The sequence below is a fragment of the Culex quinquefasciatus genome, chromosome 3 (genome assembly GCF_015732765.1).
Source record: "Culex quinquefasciatus strain JHB chromosome 3, VPISU_Cqui_1.0_pri_paternal, whole genome shotgun sequence".
NCBI lineage: Eukaryota > Metazoa > Arthropoda > Insecta > Diptera > Culicidae > Culex > Culex quinquefasciatus.
In genome coordinates this window covers 50,769,053-50,791,641 of record NC_051863.1, presented here as the reverse complement: position 1 = coordinate 50,791,641, position 22,589 = coordinate 50,769,053, and the positions used below count along the sequence as shown (strand labels likewise).

The 22,589-nt window shown below is 37.1% G+C and overlaps 1 protein-coding gene across 7 annotated transcripts; it reads left to right on the top strand.

Annotated features, from left to right (window-relative positions):
• LOC6039822 (methionine-R-sulfoxide reductase B1) lies at nucleotides 1-22,319 on the top strand. 7 transcript variants are annotated; one of them, XM_038261742.1, is made up of 4 exons: nucleotides 2-101; nucleotides 177-194; nucleotides 16,099-16,410; nucleotides 21,571-22,319. In XM_038261742.1, the coding sequence occupies exons 3-4, from the start codon at nucleotides 16,152-16,154 to the stop codon at nucleotides 21,762-21,764; spliced, it is 453 nt and encodes a 150-aa protein (XP_038117670.1). In that variant the 5' UTR covers nucleotides 2-101; nucleotides 177-194; nucleotides 16,099-16,151; the 3' UTR covers nucleotides 21,765-22,319. The 7 variants fall into 7 exon arrangements, with proteins under 7 accessions (XP_038117668.1, XP_038117670.1, XP_038117669.1 ...); XM_038261741.1 differs by having other exon boundaries at nucleotides 173-194; XM_038261740.1 differs by having other exon boundaries at nucleotides 1-194.
• The last annotated feature ends 270 nt before the right edge of the window (nucleotides 22,320-22,589 follow it).

Below are 22,589 nucleotides of genomic sequence, written 5' to 3'. Positions count from 1 at the left end.
AACAAAGCAAAAATCAGATCGTGAACGGTGATGTTTTGATAATTTGCCCGGATTATTCCGTGAAATTTAGCAAATTTTTCATCAGTTTCCAGTGAAATTCGGTGAGCTAATCAATATTAAAACAATTGCGAGTGCAGTAAAAACGTATTTTCATTAATCACGCCCCAACAAGAAAGCAGTCACGTCGTTATCCGGTAAGTTTTTATTGATTTTGTCCGGCCATCTTTTGAGATTGACATTATTTTCAATTGTGTGGCTTCAATAAGCTAGCATGTTTCGCTGTTCGAATCAATTGGAACCATTCGTAGGTTTATTGCGACGAATTCTGCCAGATTGGTGGTTGTTCCGGCCGGGATGGGTTCCGTTGGGAGTCGTGCAAGTCTGCATACCACTCCGAGTGCAGGTGGGATCCTCATTATGCGTTATGTAGTTTAATGACTCACTTACTTTTATTTGCCGGGAAATTGCGGATTATAATGGGATTGCAAGCATTCAGCAATCATTGTAAATAAGCTCATTTCTCATTACTTCGGTGTTGGCCTGACAAAAAATCACATGAACATATTTCAAAGGTGCTTTTCAATTGCAAATTTTATGTTATATCTCGATTTTTGTCTGTTTTGTGCGTTTGTTTAGCCAATATAAATTTTACTGTATTGTTTTTTTGTCCTGAAGTCAGGAAAGATCGGGAATTCAACATACTATTTCTAGATTAAATTTTCAAAACAACCTATCCCTCATGGGTTTCCTATGCAGATAGGGCCTTTTGAAAATTTAATCGAGAATTTCATTTTTTTTTAACATTTTTACTTTTTTAATAACTTGCAAACACTCCAAATTTATTCTGAAGTTTAAAAAAAAAACAAAACATGAAAATTTTGTTTATTGGACCTCTAAAAACCCAGAATTGTACTCTTTTCCTTAAACGTTTTCAAATATATTTCAGATTGACAGATTTTTATTGTATTCATCAAGAATCAAAAGATTTTGATAAATTTTTGAGTTCATCGGAATAACAAAAGAAAGTTAATTAAAAAAAACAGCAAAGCTATTGAAAACCCAATTTGACTTTGACCAGTGTAATGTTTTTATTCTTGTTTCATTTTGTCACACTGCTTTAATGTGTGTAAAATGACTTCATCTTGAGTTTGGAAACAGCTTGTTTTGTAGTAAATATTTAAATATGTTTAAAATAAACTCATTAAACAAATACATTTTTGGTTAATTTCGACAAAGTTGTAGGTTATGGTTTTGACTATTCAGAAAAAATAAGTGCACTCGTTAAAAAATATCCATTTTTTAATATCTTTTATCACAAAAACTAGATTTTTACAAACTTTACCTCCTTCGATTTTTTTTTTCAGTTTTGATACTAAACTATTTTTTGGTAATTTCCATTCATTAGACTGGTTGCAACGCGGCTCTACTTTGTTCTAGCTGTTTCATTTTTCAAATAGAACTGAAACAGACCACCCGCAACGCGGAGTTGCAGTTTTATTTTTCGAGCAGTATTTTGAAACCGGAATAAAACTGCTCGACGAGTTTGTTTCAAACGTGAGACGATTTGGAACTGGAATAGAACTCAGTTTCAAAAAAAAATCAGATATATAGATAAATCCACGTATTCTTACACACACACACACTATGATGCTGTGTTGATAATCATACGCACACAATTAAAAGCATTTTTTTTTGAAACAACATTTAGATCAGTGCGTTGCGAGCACTGTGTTCTAGTTTCATTTCCGCCAGTTCTAAAAAATTAAAACTGCTCGCAATTTGAAACAATTATAAAACTTCGCGCTGCAGACAGTCTTACAAGGCCATATCTAGGGCGTCCAATTTTTCCGGGTTTTGAATTTCCCGGGAAACGGGAAAAATATTCCCGGGAAATTTTAGAAATAATTCATAAAATCAATGTTTTCATTTTATTTGTTAGAATATTTCATACAATTCGCTCCATACTGTTATTTGGTAATCGTCTATACTTTAATCTAAACAAGGACAGCCGTTTTTTGATAGCTTAAAAACATTTAAAATTGTTTCATTGTTCTATGTAGTGCTTTGGTTTTTTTTGAACCACAATGTTTGATCCAGTGTGATTTAAATTAAAGTCCTTTATTTTTTTTATATAACATGACCACATAAGTCAAACAAAAATCTTTGAAACTGTCTATAAAAAGAATGAAATAAATTACCTGGAAGAAATAAAATAATACCAGTCATTGTAAATTGTTTGATAAGTTTTGAATCTCATGTTTTACATACAAACATTTTACTTACTTTTTTACTAATCGTTTTGTTCTGTTCGTGTTGTAACCGAAAAAAAAAACAAAACATTATGCAAAAATTTTGGCTTGACCGAGCCACGTAGCCTAGTGGTAACGCTCCCGCCTAGTAAGCGGTAGATCGGGGTTCAAATCCCGGCTCGGACCAACACAACTGGTGATCGTTTCTCTTCTGGATTCGATTGCTTAGTAAAGGGAAGGTAGTGTATCGTCACAAACTGGACCTTATCACGACACCTTAGGAAGGCGACCTATGGAATGTTAACATTAACCCTAACATGTTAACATTAAGTTGAGAATGAAACTGCCACTGAATCCGCTTTGTAAATGCCGGCCCCGATACTCTTCAAGGGTGTTCCCCTCAGGAACTGGGAAAGATTTACTTTACTTAATTTGATACTTTTGTCCTAATTTGCACCAAAAGCTGGTGGTTGGTGAGAAATAAATAAATATGATATTTTTTCCCAGTTTGAATTTATAAATACCGTAAATATAATACCAAGTCTTTTTTAACACTGGAACGCCCAACGCATGTCCAACTTACACGGACGCCCAAGCCTCCCAAAAAAGTTGGAACGGTAACTTCAACTCGCTGGTTCTCGGTCATAACTCAACCAATCGGGACGATTCTTGTTTCCAGTAATTTGTAAGAATGTCTAGATGATCCTAGAACTTTGCAGAACTTAATTTGATCAAATCTGTAATTTCTGCGACCGAAAACATCGTTCCACCTTTTTTCAAAACGACTGCCTCCGCGGATTTTTTGGCGAATTTTTTTTTGTACGCGAAAAAAAAAGTTGGAACGATGTTTTTAATCGCAAAAATTACAGATTTGATCAAATTAAGTTCTGCAAAATTCTAGAATCATCTAGACATCCTAACAAATCACTGGAAAGAAGAATCATCTTGATTGGTTGAGTTATGCCCGAGATCCGTTGAGTTGAAGTTACCGTTCCAACTTTTTTGGAGCCTTGGGCGTTGGAATGTTAAATAAATAAAATTAAATAGAAAATATTTAAAGCGCTAGGCATTTTGCGGATCTGTAAACTAATATTTTAACCATTTTCCCTAATAAGCCAAATTAATGCTGATAGATGTCAAATACAAATTTTAATGCTTCAAAATCCAATTCAACTGTTTATTTATTTCCACAACCAAAATAAATTTTACAAACTAAAATTTGATATTTATTTTTCAATTTCGCGAATTCCCGGGACAAAATATTGAAAAAATCCCAAGATTCTGGAATTTCCGGTTTTGAAAAAATCCCGGGATTTTTTTCCCGGGAATTCCCGGGATTGGCGCACTAGCTATCCATTCGAGCAGTTTTTGCTTTTTTTCTACAATGTATTCCTTATGGGAGAACTGTCATTTCTACCACTCCATTACAGTACAGACTCGATTATCGGAAGTTTGATTATCCGAAGGTTTGTATGGGACTTCGGATAATCGAATAATGAAGAATTTCTTTTGTGTATATTTATGTTTATTGACGACAAAAGGTCAAGTTCGAGTTCTGCGACCCCATTTTAGCCAGATAAAAATTAAAATTATTGCAGGCCAAGGGTGCATGATACTGATGATACTCGTCGGTTGACACCCAGGCGAGGAACATCCCGGAAGGAGCCCAACTACATCCGTAGGGGCAGGGGGCAGAATGGACCGGGGGGGGGGGGGGGCAGAATGGGCCACCCTTGGTTTTGGGCTTTAGAATGGATTTAGACCAACTGTAAGGCAAGGGTCTTATAAAGGACGTCAAATAGCATCACCATACCGAAAACGACGTTTGAATTCATTGTATTTTTCGAATTATGAGCAAAAATGTAAATAATTGACAAAACCACGCAAATGTTGTTTATTTTGAGGTTTCTAAATAAGCTTTCTGAAAAGTATGATTGTTTGAAAAAGTTTGTTCAATGCTTATAATGTTACTAGAGGTTACTACCAAGGTAAACAAACAACAACGGAACCTTCAAATCATTTAGAGGCTTGGTGGTGGAAGTGTTAAATTAAAATCCTCTTGGGGGCAGAATGGACCACCCTTTTCCTGCCTTATAAAAACAATCAAAAGTCACGAAATTTGAGCTAAATGGATTATTTCACTCCTTGTAGCTTCTCAAATCACGTTTAATGCAACATTAGTTGATTTTTTACTTGTTTTGGTGCTTATTTGTAAAAATAGTGTCTTATTTCAACATTTTAACACAATTTTCAAAAAATTTTGTTTTGTTAAGTGACTATTTTTATAAAAGTTGTCTAACTTCATGGAAACTATGTTAGAAAGGTCCCTTAAGTCATTTCTTATCTCCCTTTAACGTTGTATTAGACGAAATGGCTTGTTTTCTAAGGTGGCCCATTCTGCCCCACAGGGTGGTCCATTCTGCCCCGCACCCTGGAAAAGTAGTCGAAAAAAACTTTTTTTTTAAGTGGCTCAAAAAAAGTTCTAAGCTCAAAATTTTCATCAACCAACATTGAAGGGAACATCCCAAATCATAAGCCTACTACACTGAATTCATAAATTTTTATGTTTTACTATGGTTTTTGGCGTATTTTACTTAGGCGGACCATTCTGCCCCCCCTGCCCTTAGTGCTGTTTGGACAAAACAGCATGGCTCTGGTTCCTTGCAAGTGTCCTATTTTCTTACCTCTACGTTGGCTTGGTTTAGTCATCATGATGACAAGGTGTAACCTAGCTGGTGGCCTGTGGAAACGACTCGTAAACCTTTGACCAGCGAGGGTCAGAGTAGAGACGGCTAAAAGAAAGGGGCCTGACAATGTGGGAAAGGGAAGTAATTTGTGATTGCAGACGGTATTGTTTTGATTTGCAGTATGTTGAGTCAACTGCTGTGGATGTACCTGAGCATCGCAGAACGGGATTTCTCTTCTCTTCATTTCAGCTAACAGCTATCTTCTGTTTATTTTGTTTCACTGATTTTCTAAAACGGCTTCTGTTTACTATCCTCCATTTGATTGCGATTTTACTTATTTGATTCTCTTATTTCTCAACGCTTTTCCACTCTTTTTTACCAATTTATGCTGCTGTAACAAACTGTCTGCTTTCCCTCAATTTGGCAGCGATGTCAATTTTGTTTATCATGTGCCTTTTCTTTATTTATCTATTTGAATAATTTCTCATCTTCCCTGTAAATTACCCTTAATACAATCTAAGCTTTTTTGTTACCTCTATGTATTAACTATTGTTAAATTTTTTATCTACTTCATAAGTTACTATCTTTCTTTTACTATTGATTCTTTACATAGTATATTTCCTTCACTGTCCATTGTTTTGAAACTTCACCTTTTTCTTAAGCAAGTGAGGTTCGAGCCCTTACTCAATTTATGGAATGATTAAAGGATTAACACAAATATTACTAATGTATTTTTGGTAAACTTTTATAACATGCTTATGACCAAAAATTGTAACAAAACACCGCGACAAAAGAAATAGCAACAGATAAACACGACTCAACACTAGGAAAGATTTCAGGAGAAAACAGTACACAGTAAATAACAATTAGTTTTTGAATTCAAACTAAAAATAAAACAGTTTTGCTTTAATGAAAGTTGATAGGCATACTATAAATGGTTAGGCGCTTATACTTACATCAAACCCTACGTAATGTACCACCCCCGGCCGAGTTAAAATGCGTAACCGGAAAAGAAGGTGTGCATGCCTGGCACGAACACTCAAAGCGTGTTCTAGCGTGTTGCTCGTACTGACTCAGAGCAAGGGTGAGATGTAGGTGTTCTTCGGGAACCTAGTGCATAAGATCGGTCAAGGCCCGTTCTTACACTAAAAATTGCGAATTGCGAAAAAAAATTAAAATTATTTTTTTTTTCAATATTTCATCACCGCCATTTTGGCCGCCTTCTTGGACTTTAGGGTAGTTTTACGGATCATACTTAAGCTTGACAAACAAAAATAAGACAGCGAAAAACTTTTTTTTTTGTGATTTAATTATCCGAAGGGAAATTTTGCCAAGTAAAAAAAGGAGTAAATCTTTCCCAGTTCCTGAGGGGCCGGCATTTACAAAGCGGATTTAGTGGCAGTTTTTAACTCAACTAATGTTAACATGTTAGGGTTAATGTTAACATTCCATAGGTCGCCTTCCTAAAGTGTCGTGATAAGGTCCAGTTTGTGACGATACACTACCTTCCCTTTACTAAGCAATCGATTCCAGAAGGGAAAAGATCACCAGTTGTGTTGGTCCGAGCCGGGATTTGAACCCCGATCTACCGCTTCCGAGGCGGAAGCGTTACCACTAGGCTACGTGACTCGGTCCAATTTTTTTGCCAAGGCCTTCGGATAATCAGGTTTGGACTGTATTTCCAAAATAGCAAAATGTAGAGAGTTTGATCAGCTTTTCGAATATATTTTTTTCAAAGATGTTAAAGGATAGGCACCTCGATGGACACTAGTTTTAAAATAAAAAAAAGACAATTTTGTTGAATAATTTAACCTAAAAATGGCTATAACTTGATGAAAACGTTGTACTTTACCAAAAAAAATAAAAATTTACTTTTCAATTTAGAAATTGAATTTTCGTCTAAAAAAGTTTTTAAAATATTATACTTTTGAATTTTGATTATTTGGATTATTTGGAATCAAAACCTAAAACTTTGCCGAAGACCGAAGAAGATTATCGAATGTCACTCCCTTGTGGACCACCGATCAGTGAGGTACTCCTGGATATTAGCTCCTGAAAAGTGCTTAAAAAGTGCAAAAATGCCTCACGGCAAGAAAAAGAGGCGGTCCTCACCAGCAGGATCGGCAGATTTGAAGAAGCTAAAGAATGCCGAAGCGCTACCTGCAAAGCCAGGCAGTTTGAGCAAGGACGCTCAAAATTCGTCTGGAAACCAGTTTGCTACCCTCCCTGTGGACGTGAGCGAGAAGGAAGAATTTGAACGACGGGAAAAGTTGCCACCCATTTTTGTGAAAACATCGTCATCGGATTCGGTGCGAAAGTGGCTGACCGGGTTTATCAAATCTGGTGCTTTAAGAGCTTCCATTCGCTTGTGTGCTGATGGACTCAAAATTCTGCTACCTACCAGAAAGGATTACAACTACGTTCGGGATTTCCTGAACAACACCAAGATTGAATACTACAGTCATGATGATCCAGGTAAACGCCCCATGAAACAGGTCCTCCGAGGCCTGTACGACATGGATGTGAGTGTGCTGAAAGAAGAGCTCAAAACTCTTAAGTTGAACGTGATCGAAGTCTTCAAGATGACGAGACACAACAAGGACATCAAGTATCGTGATCAACTGTACCTGGTTCATCTCGAGAAAGGATCGACAACGCCGTCTGAGCTGAAAGCAGTTCGGGCAATTTTCAACATCATCGTGACTTGGGAACGTTATCGTCCAGTGCACCGTGACGTGACACAATGTTCGAATTGCTTGCAGTTTGGACATGGTGGAAGGAACTGTTTCATCAAGAGTCGTTGTGCAACCTGCGGAGGTGAGCACAAAACTCAAGCTTGCGAAACAATCAACGAGAACATCGAAGCGAAATGCTTCAATTGTGGCGGCGACCATTCTACCAAGAATCGAAGCTGCCCAAAACGTGCTGAGTTTGTAAAAATTCGGCAGCAAGCGACGACGAGGCACCAACCAAATCGTCGCAAAACACCACCAGCATACACGGACGTGGATTTTCCTGCTTTGGCGTCACCTGGAGCGGGATCTGTTCGAGTGGTTCCAAATCTGCAGCCATTGCCGTTGAATCAGCGGCAAAAAGTTGCAGAGAATACAACACCTCCAGGCTTCAGTCAGCAACCGAGGGAAAACCAACCAGCATCAACGGGTGAAGGCAGTAGTGACCTGTTTTCACCACAAGAACTTCTGAACATTTTCATAGAGATGACAACAACACTGCGTGGTTGCAAAACTCGCCAGGAACAAGTAAGAACGCTTGGAGCATTTATCTTAAAATACAGTTCGTAGTTTACTCGTTCTAATGATTTTGAATATTTTAATGAATTATTTTTTTTAGTTTTAAGTTAGGATTAGTTGTTAAAGTGATTTTTTTTACCCAAATGTATTCGATTCAATGCAATAATGTAAAACAATTTGAAGAAAATAAAATAAATGTGATAAGTTAATAATAAAACGAAAAATACAACAAAGATGAAGAGCATTAGGCCATACCACTTAGCATGTAAAAGAAATGTAATTATTATAAGAAAGTTCAATAAAGACATATTTAATTTCAAAATTTTCAAAAATTATCGAATGTTGCACTTTTCTACGGATAATTGGGTACTAAAGCCCTATGCCAATTTTTATGTACAACGGTTAAAAACACGATTATAAACCATTTCTGATCACTTTTTTTCATTTTTTGCAAAAATTTCTTTTTGACAAGACAACATCTTTTCGATGGATCAACTATGGTCCCCTTGGAACGAGCTGTCAAGTAGGAGCTTTTCTGTCAAGAAGGACCGCGAGGTTAATTTTTCAAAATTGATTTAAAAATCCATTTTAAACTCTTTGTGGTCGTACAAAGGGTCATTGTACTCAGAAAAATATGCTTTATCGCTGTAAACAATAATATCAGCAATCTAAGCTTCATTTTAGGACCCAATTCCCAAATTTGTATGGATACTAGTATGAAGAAACTAATGATGTAAATTGGCTTATTTGGACATAAGGAATACAATGAGAAGTCGATTTGTGAAATTCTAGAAAATTGCTCTGATCATAACTATATTCATGTGTAAAGCGTAATAAATTAAAAATAAAGTCTGCTTCAATTTTTAAATATTTTCTAATAAGTTTCTGTTTTCACCTGAAGTGTCAATAGATTTATCTAAACACAAATATTTGGAAAGTTTGCTCGGGATTTCATTGGTTGCTCTGAAAAAAAAATTGCGTAGGGCTTTAGGACTCAATTCTCGAAAAGTTTAAAATCGCGAGAATCGGTATCCTACTTTGCAAAAAATGTATGCATAAAAAACTCATTTCATTCACATGTGATGGAAGCCTTGGGTCTCGTGGCGCAGGGGTAGCGGCTTCGGCTGCCGATCCCGATGATGCTATGAGACGCGGGTTCGATTCCCGCCTTATCCACTGAGCTTCTATCGGATGGTGAAGTAAAACGTCGGTCCCGGTTTCTCCTGTCTCGTCAGAGGCGCTGGAGCAGAAATCCCACGTTAGAGGAAGGCCATGCCCCGGGGGGCGTAGTGCCAATAGTTTCGTTTTTTTTCGGAAGCCTTACTTAATATTGTTTACTACTGGAGAGTTGGGTGCTCTATTTAATTAATAAATCTTTGCTTTAATTTCGAATAAATTTCAAACTTTTAAATTGAACAATCTGTCTTTTCCACACTTAGTCAATCTCATCCCAACTCCAAACAAAAACAACTGCCCAAAGTGACCAATCGCACTTTACGACTATAAAATGCCGCGACGACCTTGCTCTGATCGCGTTCCGAGAGTATAAGTATCTCTCTCTCTGTGGCATAAAAAAGTATTCACATTATTTGAACAACGTGGCCGCTCCTCTTTGCTTGCGCTCCGCGCGTCCGGCTTATGCGCCTCAACTTGCGCTGCATTGCTCGATTCTCTCACGGGGTGTACAAGGTGGCTCACTAAAATCAGCCCGTGTACTCAGTCTGAAGTCAACGCCGGAAGGGAACGGTTCGCGAGTGTGCTGTTTGAAAAGTGGAAATTTTGGGTTTCGGAAATTATTCACGAATTTTCGGCGTACGAAAAAGTAGCAGCAGTGGAAAGTGTGTACAAAGTTTGACCGTGTTCTAAAATTAGCCAAAGGAAAGGCAAGAAAAGATCCAGTGTAAGTTTTAGTCGGTGGGAATTCGCGTTGAAATTTCGTTCGACTCGATGAGGCAATGCGATATTGTGTCCTAATTAAGAATTGCCATCAACAACACCATCGTCGTCGTCGTCGTCGCCGGCGGCCCTGGGTCGAGGTTCCTTTTAAGGGTATCGAATGATAGTGCGTTAATTGGATTTGGTGAAGCCTCTACCTAGACTTCAATAGAGTGTCGAAATGTGAAACTGGGAACACACATAATCTGGAAGCAAGACGACGATAGTAGTGTTGTCGTAAAGATGAACCAAAGTGATGGCGTTGAATCATGCAATAGACCAGCAAACCGATGTGTCCGATCGGCAAGTGGGTCGTGATGTCCCGAAGTATGCATGCCCTGGCTAAAATTAAAACAGTCCGAAATGTTTGGCTTGGCGTGGTGTAACCGTGTTTGTGCAAGGAGAAACACGGTATTGGGATTGGATTACAATCAGGAATACGCGTGGCGAATGTCGTTTATCTGGAGGAAAAGGCTTCGATAAACATGAAAAAAAAAAGAAAATCAACTTATTCAATCCAATCAATAATTAATTGTGGGACTAAGAAACGTTTTAAACCGAATCTAAGTGATATAAGTGAGGATGAATCATAAAGCCATTGCATTGCTGTCATACGGGGTTAATCGGGACAGTTGTTTAAGCCACTACAACTCGACTTGATTTGTGTTTTATTTGAAGTCGACAGTTTTGTTGAATAACTAACAATTTATAGATTCCAATAATGCATTTGTAAAACTTTGAAGGGTCTATACACGGAGAAAAAAGAGTTCCCAAAATCGTGAACAAGCGTTCATGAAAATGGGAACCTCGAACATAGTGTTCAAATCCCATGGTACGATTTTGAAGACGTACCATGAAATTTAAACACTTTGTTCGTGGTTCCCATTTTCATGAATGCTTGTTCACGATTTTGGGAACTCTTTTTTCTCCGTGTAGGGTCTATATATATTAATGTATCTTTCTTAAATGTTGCACTAGTCGACTTAAGTTTCATTTTGTTAAGTTGCACTAAACATTGTTAATAAATTACTATTTTTTGTTTTTGAATAGTACAAAAATTGTACATACCTTCCCAAAAACCGTTCAACTCCAAGCAAAACTTACTTGAGGATACCGTGGAGATTTTCCCTTATCCCCTTATTAAAGTGGAGCATCAACACTTTTCCGTCTTCCAAAACCCTTTCCTTGACCCTGGTACGCGGCGGAAATGGGAGCGGCCGGCTCTCATAGTGTTGAGAATCTGGTTCAGGTGGAATTAATTCTACGCCCAATTATCAATTCCTAGGCAATTTGGGCTTGGTATTGTCATCTTATGGAGAAATCTAGTCTGCAATCCGCTTCACTATCACTATCTCCTGACGAAGTAAAGCTAATTGAATATTACAAGAATTGTTGTTATTGTACAGTACATATTTGATGAAATTATTTTTTCCTTATTGATAAAAATTAATTCTAGTAATTATAAATCCTCATAAAAATTTAGTGACAATGATAGCATGAGTTTTGCATAATAATATTAAAAGTATCGAAAGATATAGATTTTGAAGTGAAGAATTTACAAATTTAGATTTAACCGATTTCAGTAAAACATTACCGGATTTTCAAGTGATCAATTTTGATAAACTGAAGACTGCCGAGTTCTGTAAAATTTACTTAAATTCGGTAGTAAAATATATTATTGTAAAAAAGGTTCATTTTGATAAATAGTTTACCGATCTAAACTTGACCGATTTTTAACTACCAAATCTGATCAAAAATCTAAGAGTGCCATTTCAAATAGAAAATACCAGAAACCTTTTTTACTTTCGAAATATAAACAATTAATAAATATTTTTCAACGAGAAAATTAAGTTTTTATTAATTAAATAATTATTGTTGATTTACATTAGGCTAATACAAACATTTTTATGTTTTTTTTGTCGACTTTCCTGGTTTTATGGAGCCCGTGTGAATCAGAGACTATAAATATTAGCTAAAGTTTGCTCAGAGATGATTCTTTGAATTCAAAATTGCATTCAAAATTATTTGTATGGGGCCGTCCATAAACCAAGCGGACGCTTTTTTTAAATTCTAAACCACCTTTTATTTCACTGTTGAACACAAAAACTCGATTTCGTCAAACTTTACTGTCTGAGCTATTTTCTAAGTTTTCGCATATTGACTTTTCATTGTATTTTTTATTTAGATGAAATTGTTTCCTTAGGTCCAAATGAGTCCTTTTGAGTCTTTGGTATTTCCATACAAATCCACATAAAAGTGCTATGCAATATTTAATTAATTATTTGAAAATCTGTATCTTGAGAAAGGATTTCCTAATCGACTTGGTGTCTTAGGCAAAGTTTAGGCTATGATTAGGACTATTCGGGAAAAGGTACACAAAAAACTCTTTTTTTATTATTCACTTTTATCACAAAAACAAGCGATTTTGACAAACTGTACCTATTTCGATTTTTGTATTTTTTTTACTTCCACGCAAAAAAAGTGGCAACTTTTGAGCTATAGATAGAGTATGACGGATTTTTTTTTAATGTGCAAATTTCCCCGAAAAAAAAATTTAGGTTGCTAAATTCAAAAAGTACTCTTGTGACTTTTTGATAACATGCATCGTTTCCGAGTTAAAGCCATTTTGAGGTGATTTTTTTTTAAGACAAAATGTGTTTTTGTCCATTGTCCATCCTTGTCCAATTTTGAAAATAAAAAAGAACATTTGAAAAGCTGAGAAAATTATCTACAATTTTCTTTTTTTGACATTGTTGATCCGATCTTGGGTTGCCTTGCAAAGAACAAAATATTTATATTATAGGGGAAATATACCCTTTCTAATCAAACACCCATCTTCGTCATATGAAGAGTTTGATGCTCGATTAAATCTCCAAAAATACTATTTAGGCTATAAACTTACCAGCAACAACACCGCCTTAAGTAAGCACGCAAATGTTTGCCACTTACTGGCCAAAAGGATCAAATTTAATGCACTTTTGATCATAATTTCTATTTTGCGAGACCATTTGTCATCATTTTGGTGGCACACACATCCTCACGCAAGATGGGAGCTTAACTGCTTAACGAAAGTCGCCAACAATATCTTTTCACTTGCGCTAACGTTTTCAAAGCCCTTAAGATATGAAATTGCTTCCAACTACCGGCAACATGTTGTTTTGAACATTACTTAGTCACTCACTTGAAAAATAATCCCGAAACATGTAAATAACTAGCAAGCGCCATCAAAACAACAAACGCGCCAAGTCTTTTGACGTTTGACTTTTAACGACCCATGTCAATCGAAGGCTGGCGAAACCCGAGCGAGAAGCGAAGGCAAATAAAAAACAAAGGCTGGCTACCAACACCACCAGCAGCGCCTGTTGAAGTAAGCCAGTGATGCCAGGAAACGTTCTCTATAAATGCTACTTTTCGTGAGTTTTCGCTTAAAATTTCATCAATTTTGGCAGCACTAAGCATACCCAAAAGAGCGCTGGAAGAAAAAACAACTATGCTGAAAATAGGAAAATGGGCTGATTAGAATACATTTGGGAAATATTTTTGTAAATGCTTGTAAAAGGAATAGGATAACTTTTAGTAAAGGTGAAAATAAACAGAAATGTTCTAAACAAGTTGCTCTACTCGTTGGTGTACTTGGTTTTAGTAAATTTCTAGTAACACTCCAGATTATCCAGCATCATTCAAACACGATTGCTTATTAGGCTTAAATGGGTGTATTTACCCTATTAAAAAAGTGAAATTGGTAAGATTTTGAAATTTGAAATGTTTGAAAATGTTTGTTACTTTCTAAAAAACACTGTTATTTAATTGTGGATTTTTTCTTATTTGGTTGATAGCTGGACTTTTTGGAATCTTCTCACGGTTGTTGCAAACTTGATTATTTCTCTCTAGCTTGGGGGCTAAAGCGTTAAAGTAATAAAACACTAACGAAGAAACTAACAACCAATTCACACGATACTAAACAAAAATTTCTTGAACAGAGCAAACAAACTTGAACTTGAAAAAATAAAAGCATCCCAAAACAAACTGCAGTTGCGACGACGTGAAACGTTGCGAAAAAATGCACTTCGGTGCCAAATGCTGCGGCGCTACGTCGACAGTAGGTACTATTTTTACCCAAAGGTTGTGAACACATCGGATGTGGGTGCGGCGCCCCATAGGTACTGCTGACCGGTCCAACTGGTCTAGACGATAGACATTTCCACCGATGCTCACTTCTTAATAAGTTTGATTTTTGAAAAAGTTTGAATTGTAAATTTGAGAACTGTCAATTAACATTACAATTTGTTAAAAAAATGTGAAGCTTAAACAATTTAATTCAAATTGGGCGAGTACCCATTTGTCCATCATTGCTGACCGAGTACAAAAGGGTGGAAGTGCCCACACCCATGCAGCCGTAGCATGCATAATGGATTGATGTTCCAATTGACGGAGCCCACACTTGGATGGATGTTTGAATAATGTGCGATCAGATGCTGCCACCGGTTAATGCAAAACAACAACAATTGGCTCCATTTAACGGTCAACTGCACTTTTGATAGCGCAGCAGCACGTGGATGCATTAGGTTTCTGGGTCTAGGTTGGTTAATCAAGAGTTACACAAACTTTGTTGCTGCTCTATTATAGTTCAGTGCGTCGTCAATTAAAAGTGTGTGGACAAGGCCCCAATGAGATAGAAAGTGAACATATTTGACTTTCTTCTGTTGCCAACCGACTTCGGAAGGAAGGACTTGCTTCAGTGACCTCGTGATGTTTGGGTTGTACGTACACAACACTGCAGGTGTTAAGAGACATTTTATTTTTATTGTTGGGCTCAACTTTCCCCTTGTAGGGGAAATATACCCTTTCTAATCAAGCACCTATCTTCGTCGTATGAAGAGTTTGATGCTCGATTAAAGCTCCAAAAATACTATTTATGCTATAAACTTACCAGCAACAGCACCGCCTCAAGTAAGCACGCAAATTTATGTCATTTACTGGACAAAAAGATCAAATTGAATGCACTTTTGATCATAATTTCTATTTTGCGAGACCATTTCTCATCATTTTGGTGGCACACACATCCACACGCAAGATGAGAGGTTAACTGCTTAACGAAAGTCGCCATCAATATCTTTTCACTTGCGCTAACGATTTCAAAGCGCTTAAGATATAAAATTGCTTCCAACTACCGGCAACATGTTCTTTTGCACATGAGTTAGTCACTCACTTGAAAAATAATCCCGAAACATGTAAATAATTAGCAAGCGCCATCAAAAATACAAACGCGCCAAGTCTTTTGACGTTTGAATTTTGCCGACCCATTCCAATCGAAGGCTGAAGAAAACCGAGCGAGAAGCGAAGGCAAATAAAGAACAAAGGGTGGCCAAAAACACCACCAGCAGCACCTGTTCGAGTGAGCCAGTGATGCCAGGAAATTTTCTCTATAAATGCTACTTTTCGTGAGTGTTCGCTTACAATTTCATCAAGCACTAAGCAGACCCAAAAGAGCGCTGGAAGAAAAAAAGAACTAAGCTGAAAATAAGAAAATGGGCGTGGCCCAATGCACTCGACTGATTAGAATGCATTTGGGAAATATTATTTTTAAATGCTTGTAAAAGGAATAGCATAACTTTTAATAAAAGTGAATGTAAACAGAAATGTTCACAAAAAGTTGCTCTACTCGTTGGTGTACTTGGTTTTAGTAAATTTCAAGGAACACTCCAGATTGTCCAGCATCATTCAAACACGACCGCTTATTAGGCTTAAAATGGGTATATTTCCCCTATGCTGAGAGAGCGTGCTCGTTTATATCTCATTGAGTCTGTGAATTTTGGAAGTCAGAGATATAGGTATTTTCAATTTTTTTTTAAATTAATCTCTACTCAAGAGTCAATTTTGCTTGTAATGCTTTGGTGAAGGTCAATTGATTTTATAAAACAAATAAAAATAAGCAACAAACCCCATTTTAACCCATTCCCACCAATCCCATTCCAGGTGGCAAGCAAACTTCCGGTGGTGGTGGTGATCCGGAAGGCACCCCGTCCAAAATGAACCCCGCGGACAAGGCCGAGCTGGTGAAGAAGCTGACCCCTCTGCAGTACCACGTGACGCAGGAAGCCGGGACGGAGCGGCCCTTTACGGGCAAGTACAACAAGTGCTACGACCGGGGCACGTACGTTTGCGTCGTTTGCAGCCAGGAACTGTTCAGCTCGGACACCAAGTATGACTCTGGCTGCGGGTGGCCCGCGTTTAACGACGTTCTGGACAAGGGCAAGGTGACGCTTCACGCCGATGCCAGCTTAGCCGGTAAGGATACTGATTGATGGATGATCGGGGGGCGTGCGTGACACGCTTTTGTGCTCGCGTGTAGATGCTTCGCTTGAGTGTTGTGTGAGTGCGTGAGATGATTGAGCGTGAGAGAGAAAAATGTTGTATGAGTGACTGATGATTCGCTTATGTTTTATGTTCCTTTTTATGCATGCTCGAGCAGCGTTCTATGTTTTTGCTTGTCAAAAAATCCCGAGTTTATTTAGCACGTTTAAGCCGTTCGATATCATGAGTTACTAAAACAAAATCATCCCTGTCATAATCCGTTCAAACCGTTATTCATCAAATCGTAACTTTTCGTCCCTTCCTGCCACATGACACGAATTTCGTTATTTTTTCAAGTTCGTTGTGTGCTAATTAATTAATTAGAGGTTGGTAAAATATAACCACTTCACTTCAAAGCGAAAGACGAAAAACCCGCTCAATTGGGTCCTAAAATCAAGCTTAAGGGGTTACATACATGTAAATCGGCAAAAATGTCAGAGGTTGGTTTGAGCACAAACTTAAACTTTTTTTTTTAAATCTGTTTTCAGGACATTAAAATATACATTTTCAACTATTAACAAAATAAATTTGAAGACATTTGGTTGTATCATTGCTGAGATATATCTATTTGAAGTTAGCATTTTCAACAAATGGGTGCCACGATATCTCAACACTGCCTTGACCAAATCGGCTCAAAACTTTGGTGAAGACTCGTTAAACCGGTCCTGTGTGCATGACTAAGGCCGATTTCCAAAAAGTTTATTTTTAAAAAAGATAAAAATATTTTTATGTTTTTCATATAAAAAATCGAAAGTTTTTGATTTTTTTATTTTAAAAAAATGCAAAATTTCAAAATCGGGCTTCGTCATGCACACGAGATATGTCTTGCGAGTCTTCACCCCAAATTTTAGCCAATTTGGTCTATCCCATCTCGAGATATCGTGGCACCCGTAAATCAACTAGGTGTTCAGAGAAAAACACTCGCAAAGATTGACAGTTCGCTTTGCGCATTGCAAATTTTTTAGCTTAAATCGTCTTCAGAAGTGATTGTAAATCATCTTTTAAGTTGATTTTATAAATTTTCTGTAATATGAAACTTTGTGATTTTCTACATGTATGTAACCCCTTAAAGCGGTATATGCACTTCTGAAGGAACCGGTCAAGAAAAATTTCAAATGGGTAGCAGCTGCAGCGAAAGCAAGCCAGAGAGGGTGAAGAAAAGCCCAAAAAATCGTTCTCTCTCCTTTGTTCTGCTGTTTGTAAATTTCTTGTCCCCTTTTCTTGGGAGGTGCGTATTGGCCCTAAATTGGTAATACAGTATTTGTTCGGTAACTTGGCGTTGTTTAAATGGGCTGCTTTTTAACTGGGCCAATCATGTTCAATAAATAAAAACAGTTTTCTTCAATTTTGTACTTAATTTCAAGTCAAAATTAAATAAATATGAAAAGTAAGCACTGTTAATAAATTTGAGTAACTTTTACTTTTATATTTCATCATTAAAATACACTCAAACCCCGATGGTTTGACACCAACTGTTGTCAAACGAACGGGGTCACTTTTTAGTTTGACCCCATTTTTACACGGAGTTCACACACACTACCAAACGTTTATTTTGATAGTGTGCGTGAGCGCCGTGTAAAAAGTGACATTTCGTCAATTTTTAGTTTGACTTTGACCAACCAACGGGGTACAAACTAAAAAAGTGTCAAACGAAAAAGTGACCAACCACCGGGGGTTGAGTGTATTATGCATCGGGGGTCCCCTCGTAATGTTTCGTTCAGCCCAGTTAGCGAGCAGCATTCGGTGACTGGGCTACGTTCTCAGCCCAGTTACCGAACAAGAACTGTATTATATTCACAACGATGAAGCTTATTTTCTAAGTACAATGACCTTTTGTATGGCAGCAAATAGTTCAAAATAGATTCTTAAATTGGGTCCTAAAATGATGCTTAGATTGCTGATATTAATTTTTACAGCGATAAAGCTTGTTTTTCTGAGTACATTGACCCTTTGTACGACCACAAAGAGTATAAAATGGATTTTCAAATCAATTTTGAAACATTAACTTCTCGGTCCTTCTTGACAGAAAAGTTCCTACTTGACAGCTCGTTCCAAGGGGACCATAGTTGATCCATCGAAAAAATATCGTCTTGTCATTATTTCTTTTTTTGCATTAAAATGAAAAAAAAGTGATCAGAAATGGTTTTTGATCGTGTTTTCTACCGTTGTACATAAAACTTGACGTAGGGCTTTAGTATTCATTAAAAAAACTTTGCGACCCTTCTTGCCAGAAAGCATCATTCTTGTCAGCTCGTCCCAAGGGGATCATAGTTGATCCATGGTAAAATGTTGTCTTGTCATTTTTTTTATGGCCCTTTTGCTGACGCTTCATATATGTAGTATTTTTTTTAATAATTAAAATGTGCTTCTAACAATTTAAACACTTTTACAGTTCTGGAGTTTTGTTTAAAAAGGTCCAGTGATTTTGTTTTTTTTTTTGCTCTTGAGGTATTTCGAGTATCCCTGACTTAAGCCGGTTTCTAAAACAACAAAAAACTGCAGTTTTAGATAGTTTAAATCTTCATAATATAATTAAAGAAAAATAGGTACTTAGCTGCTTTTCTAAGAAAAATATAAAAAATAGTTTTAAAACAAACTGTAATTTAAAAAAAACAACGTTATATGCGGTTTGAGTTCTCCTCGTAGGAAAATAGCTCAGAAATTAATCACTTCGAATGAGCGTGTACTAGCGTGGTCCAAATCCGGGCTACCCCCTGAAATCAAAGATTGACCCACCACTAGGCTAAATTCCAAATTTGAGCTCATTCTGACCACGGGAACCCTTCCCGCTTGAAGTTTGTATGGGCAAACATCGTCAAAGTGTATGGAGAAAATCAACTGTTAGAGTTTTTTACCTGTGGAGGGCGCCATAGTCGCCAATCTTTATCAATTCTTAGATGTAGGACCTTCATTAAATTTTGAATAACTTTCCCGAAGACACCATATTTCTAGGATTATTTGCTGAAAAGCTCAAATTTGGATTTTAGCCTAGTGATGGGTCAATCTTTGACCACCCTATCGTGTACCCAGTCAACTCAATCGGAATTCTGAAACGGAATTCTATCCGAATCGTTTACGTTCACGTATTCCGTTTCAAACGCAACAACCGGTACACGCAGAAAAATAAGGCATATTTGAATCGACAAAACGTTTTGTTGATTTGAAAATCAAGATTTTTGTTGAATCAACGCTAAACGTCAAAGCAACTTTTTCAAAACAACAAAATACTTAAGTGGAATTGCGAAAATCAAGGTTTGTTTCAACGCAAAATCGGCGTTGATTATATTCAACAAAAAATTTGTTGAATCAAACCTCGTACAGGCTGATTCTACAAAATATTTTTCTGTGTGTACGTACACGGAATCGGTTGTTGCGTTTGAAACGGAATACGTAAACGATTCTAATTGAATTCCGTTTCAGAATTCCGATTGAGTTAACTGGGTATGATCGTGGTCAGCGACAGTGTAGATGGAGCTGAACTTCCCAGTAAGAAATATGACACACGCTCATCCAACAAGACACACTTCAAGGTTTATTTTTACCTATAAATCTACTGCAGAGCGGATTCGGGAATTTGAATGGAACTGCATGCAAGTGATTTGGATTTTTGAATTTTTGTTACGAGAGGGTCTAAAATTCCAATTTTTTGCGTTACGTAATAAAAGAACAATTCCAAAGCACAAAACCAATGATTATACGGTTTACAACAAATAATCCTACCAAACTTGGTTGCAAAATTTGAGAAAATGCATTTTGAAGGTGAAGTGCAAAGTACAATCAAGAGTTGTTTTTTTTTTAATTTTTTTGTCGGCAACTGGGCTCTGGAGTAAAAGAGGTTTGGATTGTTGCCTCATATTCGAACGCCTAGTATCGAATTGGAATCTCTTGCAATAGATACCGCCAAGACAAAGTTGTAGAGTGAACAATTTGATATTTTTTGATCAAAATTATGAATTTATATAAGGCTTTCTAGGCCTAGTGAAAAAAATATAATTAAACCTAGCATCTCCAAAAAATGTTTTCAGCGGTATGATTGCAAGCATTGTTATAAATTTTTAATTGAACATTGTAGTGGATCACGTTTGTTTAAGTATAAGATTACTAGAAAAAGAAAAATAACATTTATCGTGATATGCAATCCTAATCAATTACCCACTTCACTCTAATCATCATCAAAGTCCTAATTATGTCAATCACACCCTTCATGGAAGAATCAATCGTCTGTTCGCATCCACCCATTGCCGCGTTCACATCGTCGTCGTCGTTCATTCGCCGAGCAGCACGCTAATCAGAGGCCTGTCGCTTTTTTTTTTATTTGTTCATTGCTTTACTTTCAGCTAATCATTCGAGGCACTATATTCGCTTATCTATGGCACTCACCTTGCGCTTATCATACTCTTCATTTTACGCACCGATCTATCTCTGCATTGAAACATACGCTGCTGTTTTTTCTTACTTTTCAATTATCGGTTTGATGTTGAGTTGTTTGCTCTGTTCGATTTGAGTAAGTTTTTTCTTGGATTTAGTTTTAGTTGTTTTTGAAGTTTTTTTTTATCTTATTGTTTGATTTTATTTTGAAATTTAGCCAGTTTGACTTTGACGACAGAAAAGTTGAATACCGGTGTCGGTTTCTAATCAAATATTGTTCTTTTTTCTCTCTTTCTTCTCTTCCCCATTCACACGCAATAACTCTGTCGAAATATGAATCGAAACTTGCATTTGCCCCCTCTTAATTGAATCGATATCTCTCACTGCGACAAACTCAAATTGCTGCCACACCGTCTTTTGGGTCTTCTCACGTGACACGATCGTGAATAACAACCGTTTCGTGGGAATGGGTTGGACTTTTTTATTTTATCTTTTATTCGTATTTGGTTCATTCCAATTGATTCTTTTATGTATTTGTTTCATTCATGATTTCCGTTTTCGCTGGCTTACAATCCGTTTCACTGCTCTTTACATCGCATCTGTTCATCCTCCCGAATATTTTTTGCCTCCCTTTTTAAAAATCCACGTGCTAACCGAAAATCCCCTCACACGAACCAATAAACCCCATCATCAATCAAAAAATCGCTTAACAACTCACACTAAAAGGCGGCAATCTCCTATTGTTAATCACACAACCAGGCCGCGTGCGGACCGAGGTCCGGTGCTCCAAGTGCGGTGCCCACATGGGTCACGTGTTCGAGGATGGGCCGCCGCCGACGCGGAAGCGGTACTGCATCAATTCGGCCTCCATTGAGTTTCTCGAGGCCGGAACGGAACGTCGGGACCCGCCATCGAGCTAGAGGAAAGAGGAGTGCTCCGAGTAAATGTGTTATCCTCCGGAATGTCGTCTACGAGTGCGAGAGATATAGAGAGTCCGCAGTACAAAAGCCTTTGAGATGTTTGTCGATGAATTAGAGCACAACCATTCGTCCTCTCACGGGCATCACCACTGTTGAGCGTTATAATACTTTCATTGTTTTTGATCGTCTTTGAGAAATTAGTATGTGCGGTAAACCTCGACCTCGGTTCAGAAGAAGGCCAACCAATCAGGTAATTGATGTGCTGTAAATTTTGTCCATGTTCTTTGCTGTAATTCTCACGATTTCAAAACTGCTCCGTGAAGACTAACCCGTAGATATTTATTAAACCTCACAAAACTTATGAATAAAAAAAAACTACACGCTGATTTGTGTGTAGGGTAGCAGAAGACAAGCCGGACTTGATGAGAGTAAGTGGTAAGGTGCAAAGAAAATACAATCGATCCAATGAATCGAACCTGTGTGGGAACTCCAACCTCCATAGCGCGTGCAGTCTTCGGTTGCAAATAAAACGTTTTATTGTATCAGTTTTTAGAAGAATGTTGTTTTAATTCAAATCAGTTGAGAAAGTCACACATATTATGCGGACAAAAATAAAGAAGGGTTTCGGCTACCTACTAACTTATAACTAAATTGAAAAAAAACAAGTATTCTTGACATTTAAATTTTTCATGGGATCTATTTTTTATTCAATCAGCAAAAAGGGAGCGTTCTTTTATACGCAATAAAACAACGCTCCCAAAAGCATCGATTTCAATAAGTCATCAAATAAAAACAAATCAAATAAAAATAAAATTTGAATTTCAA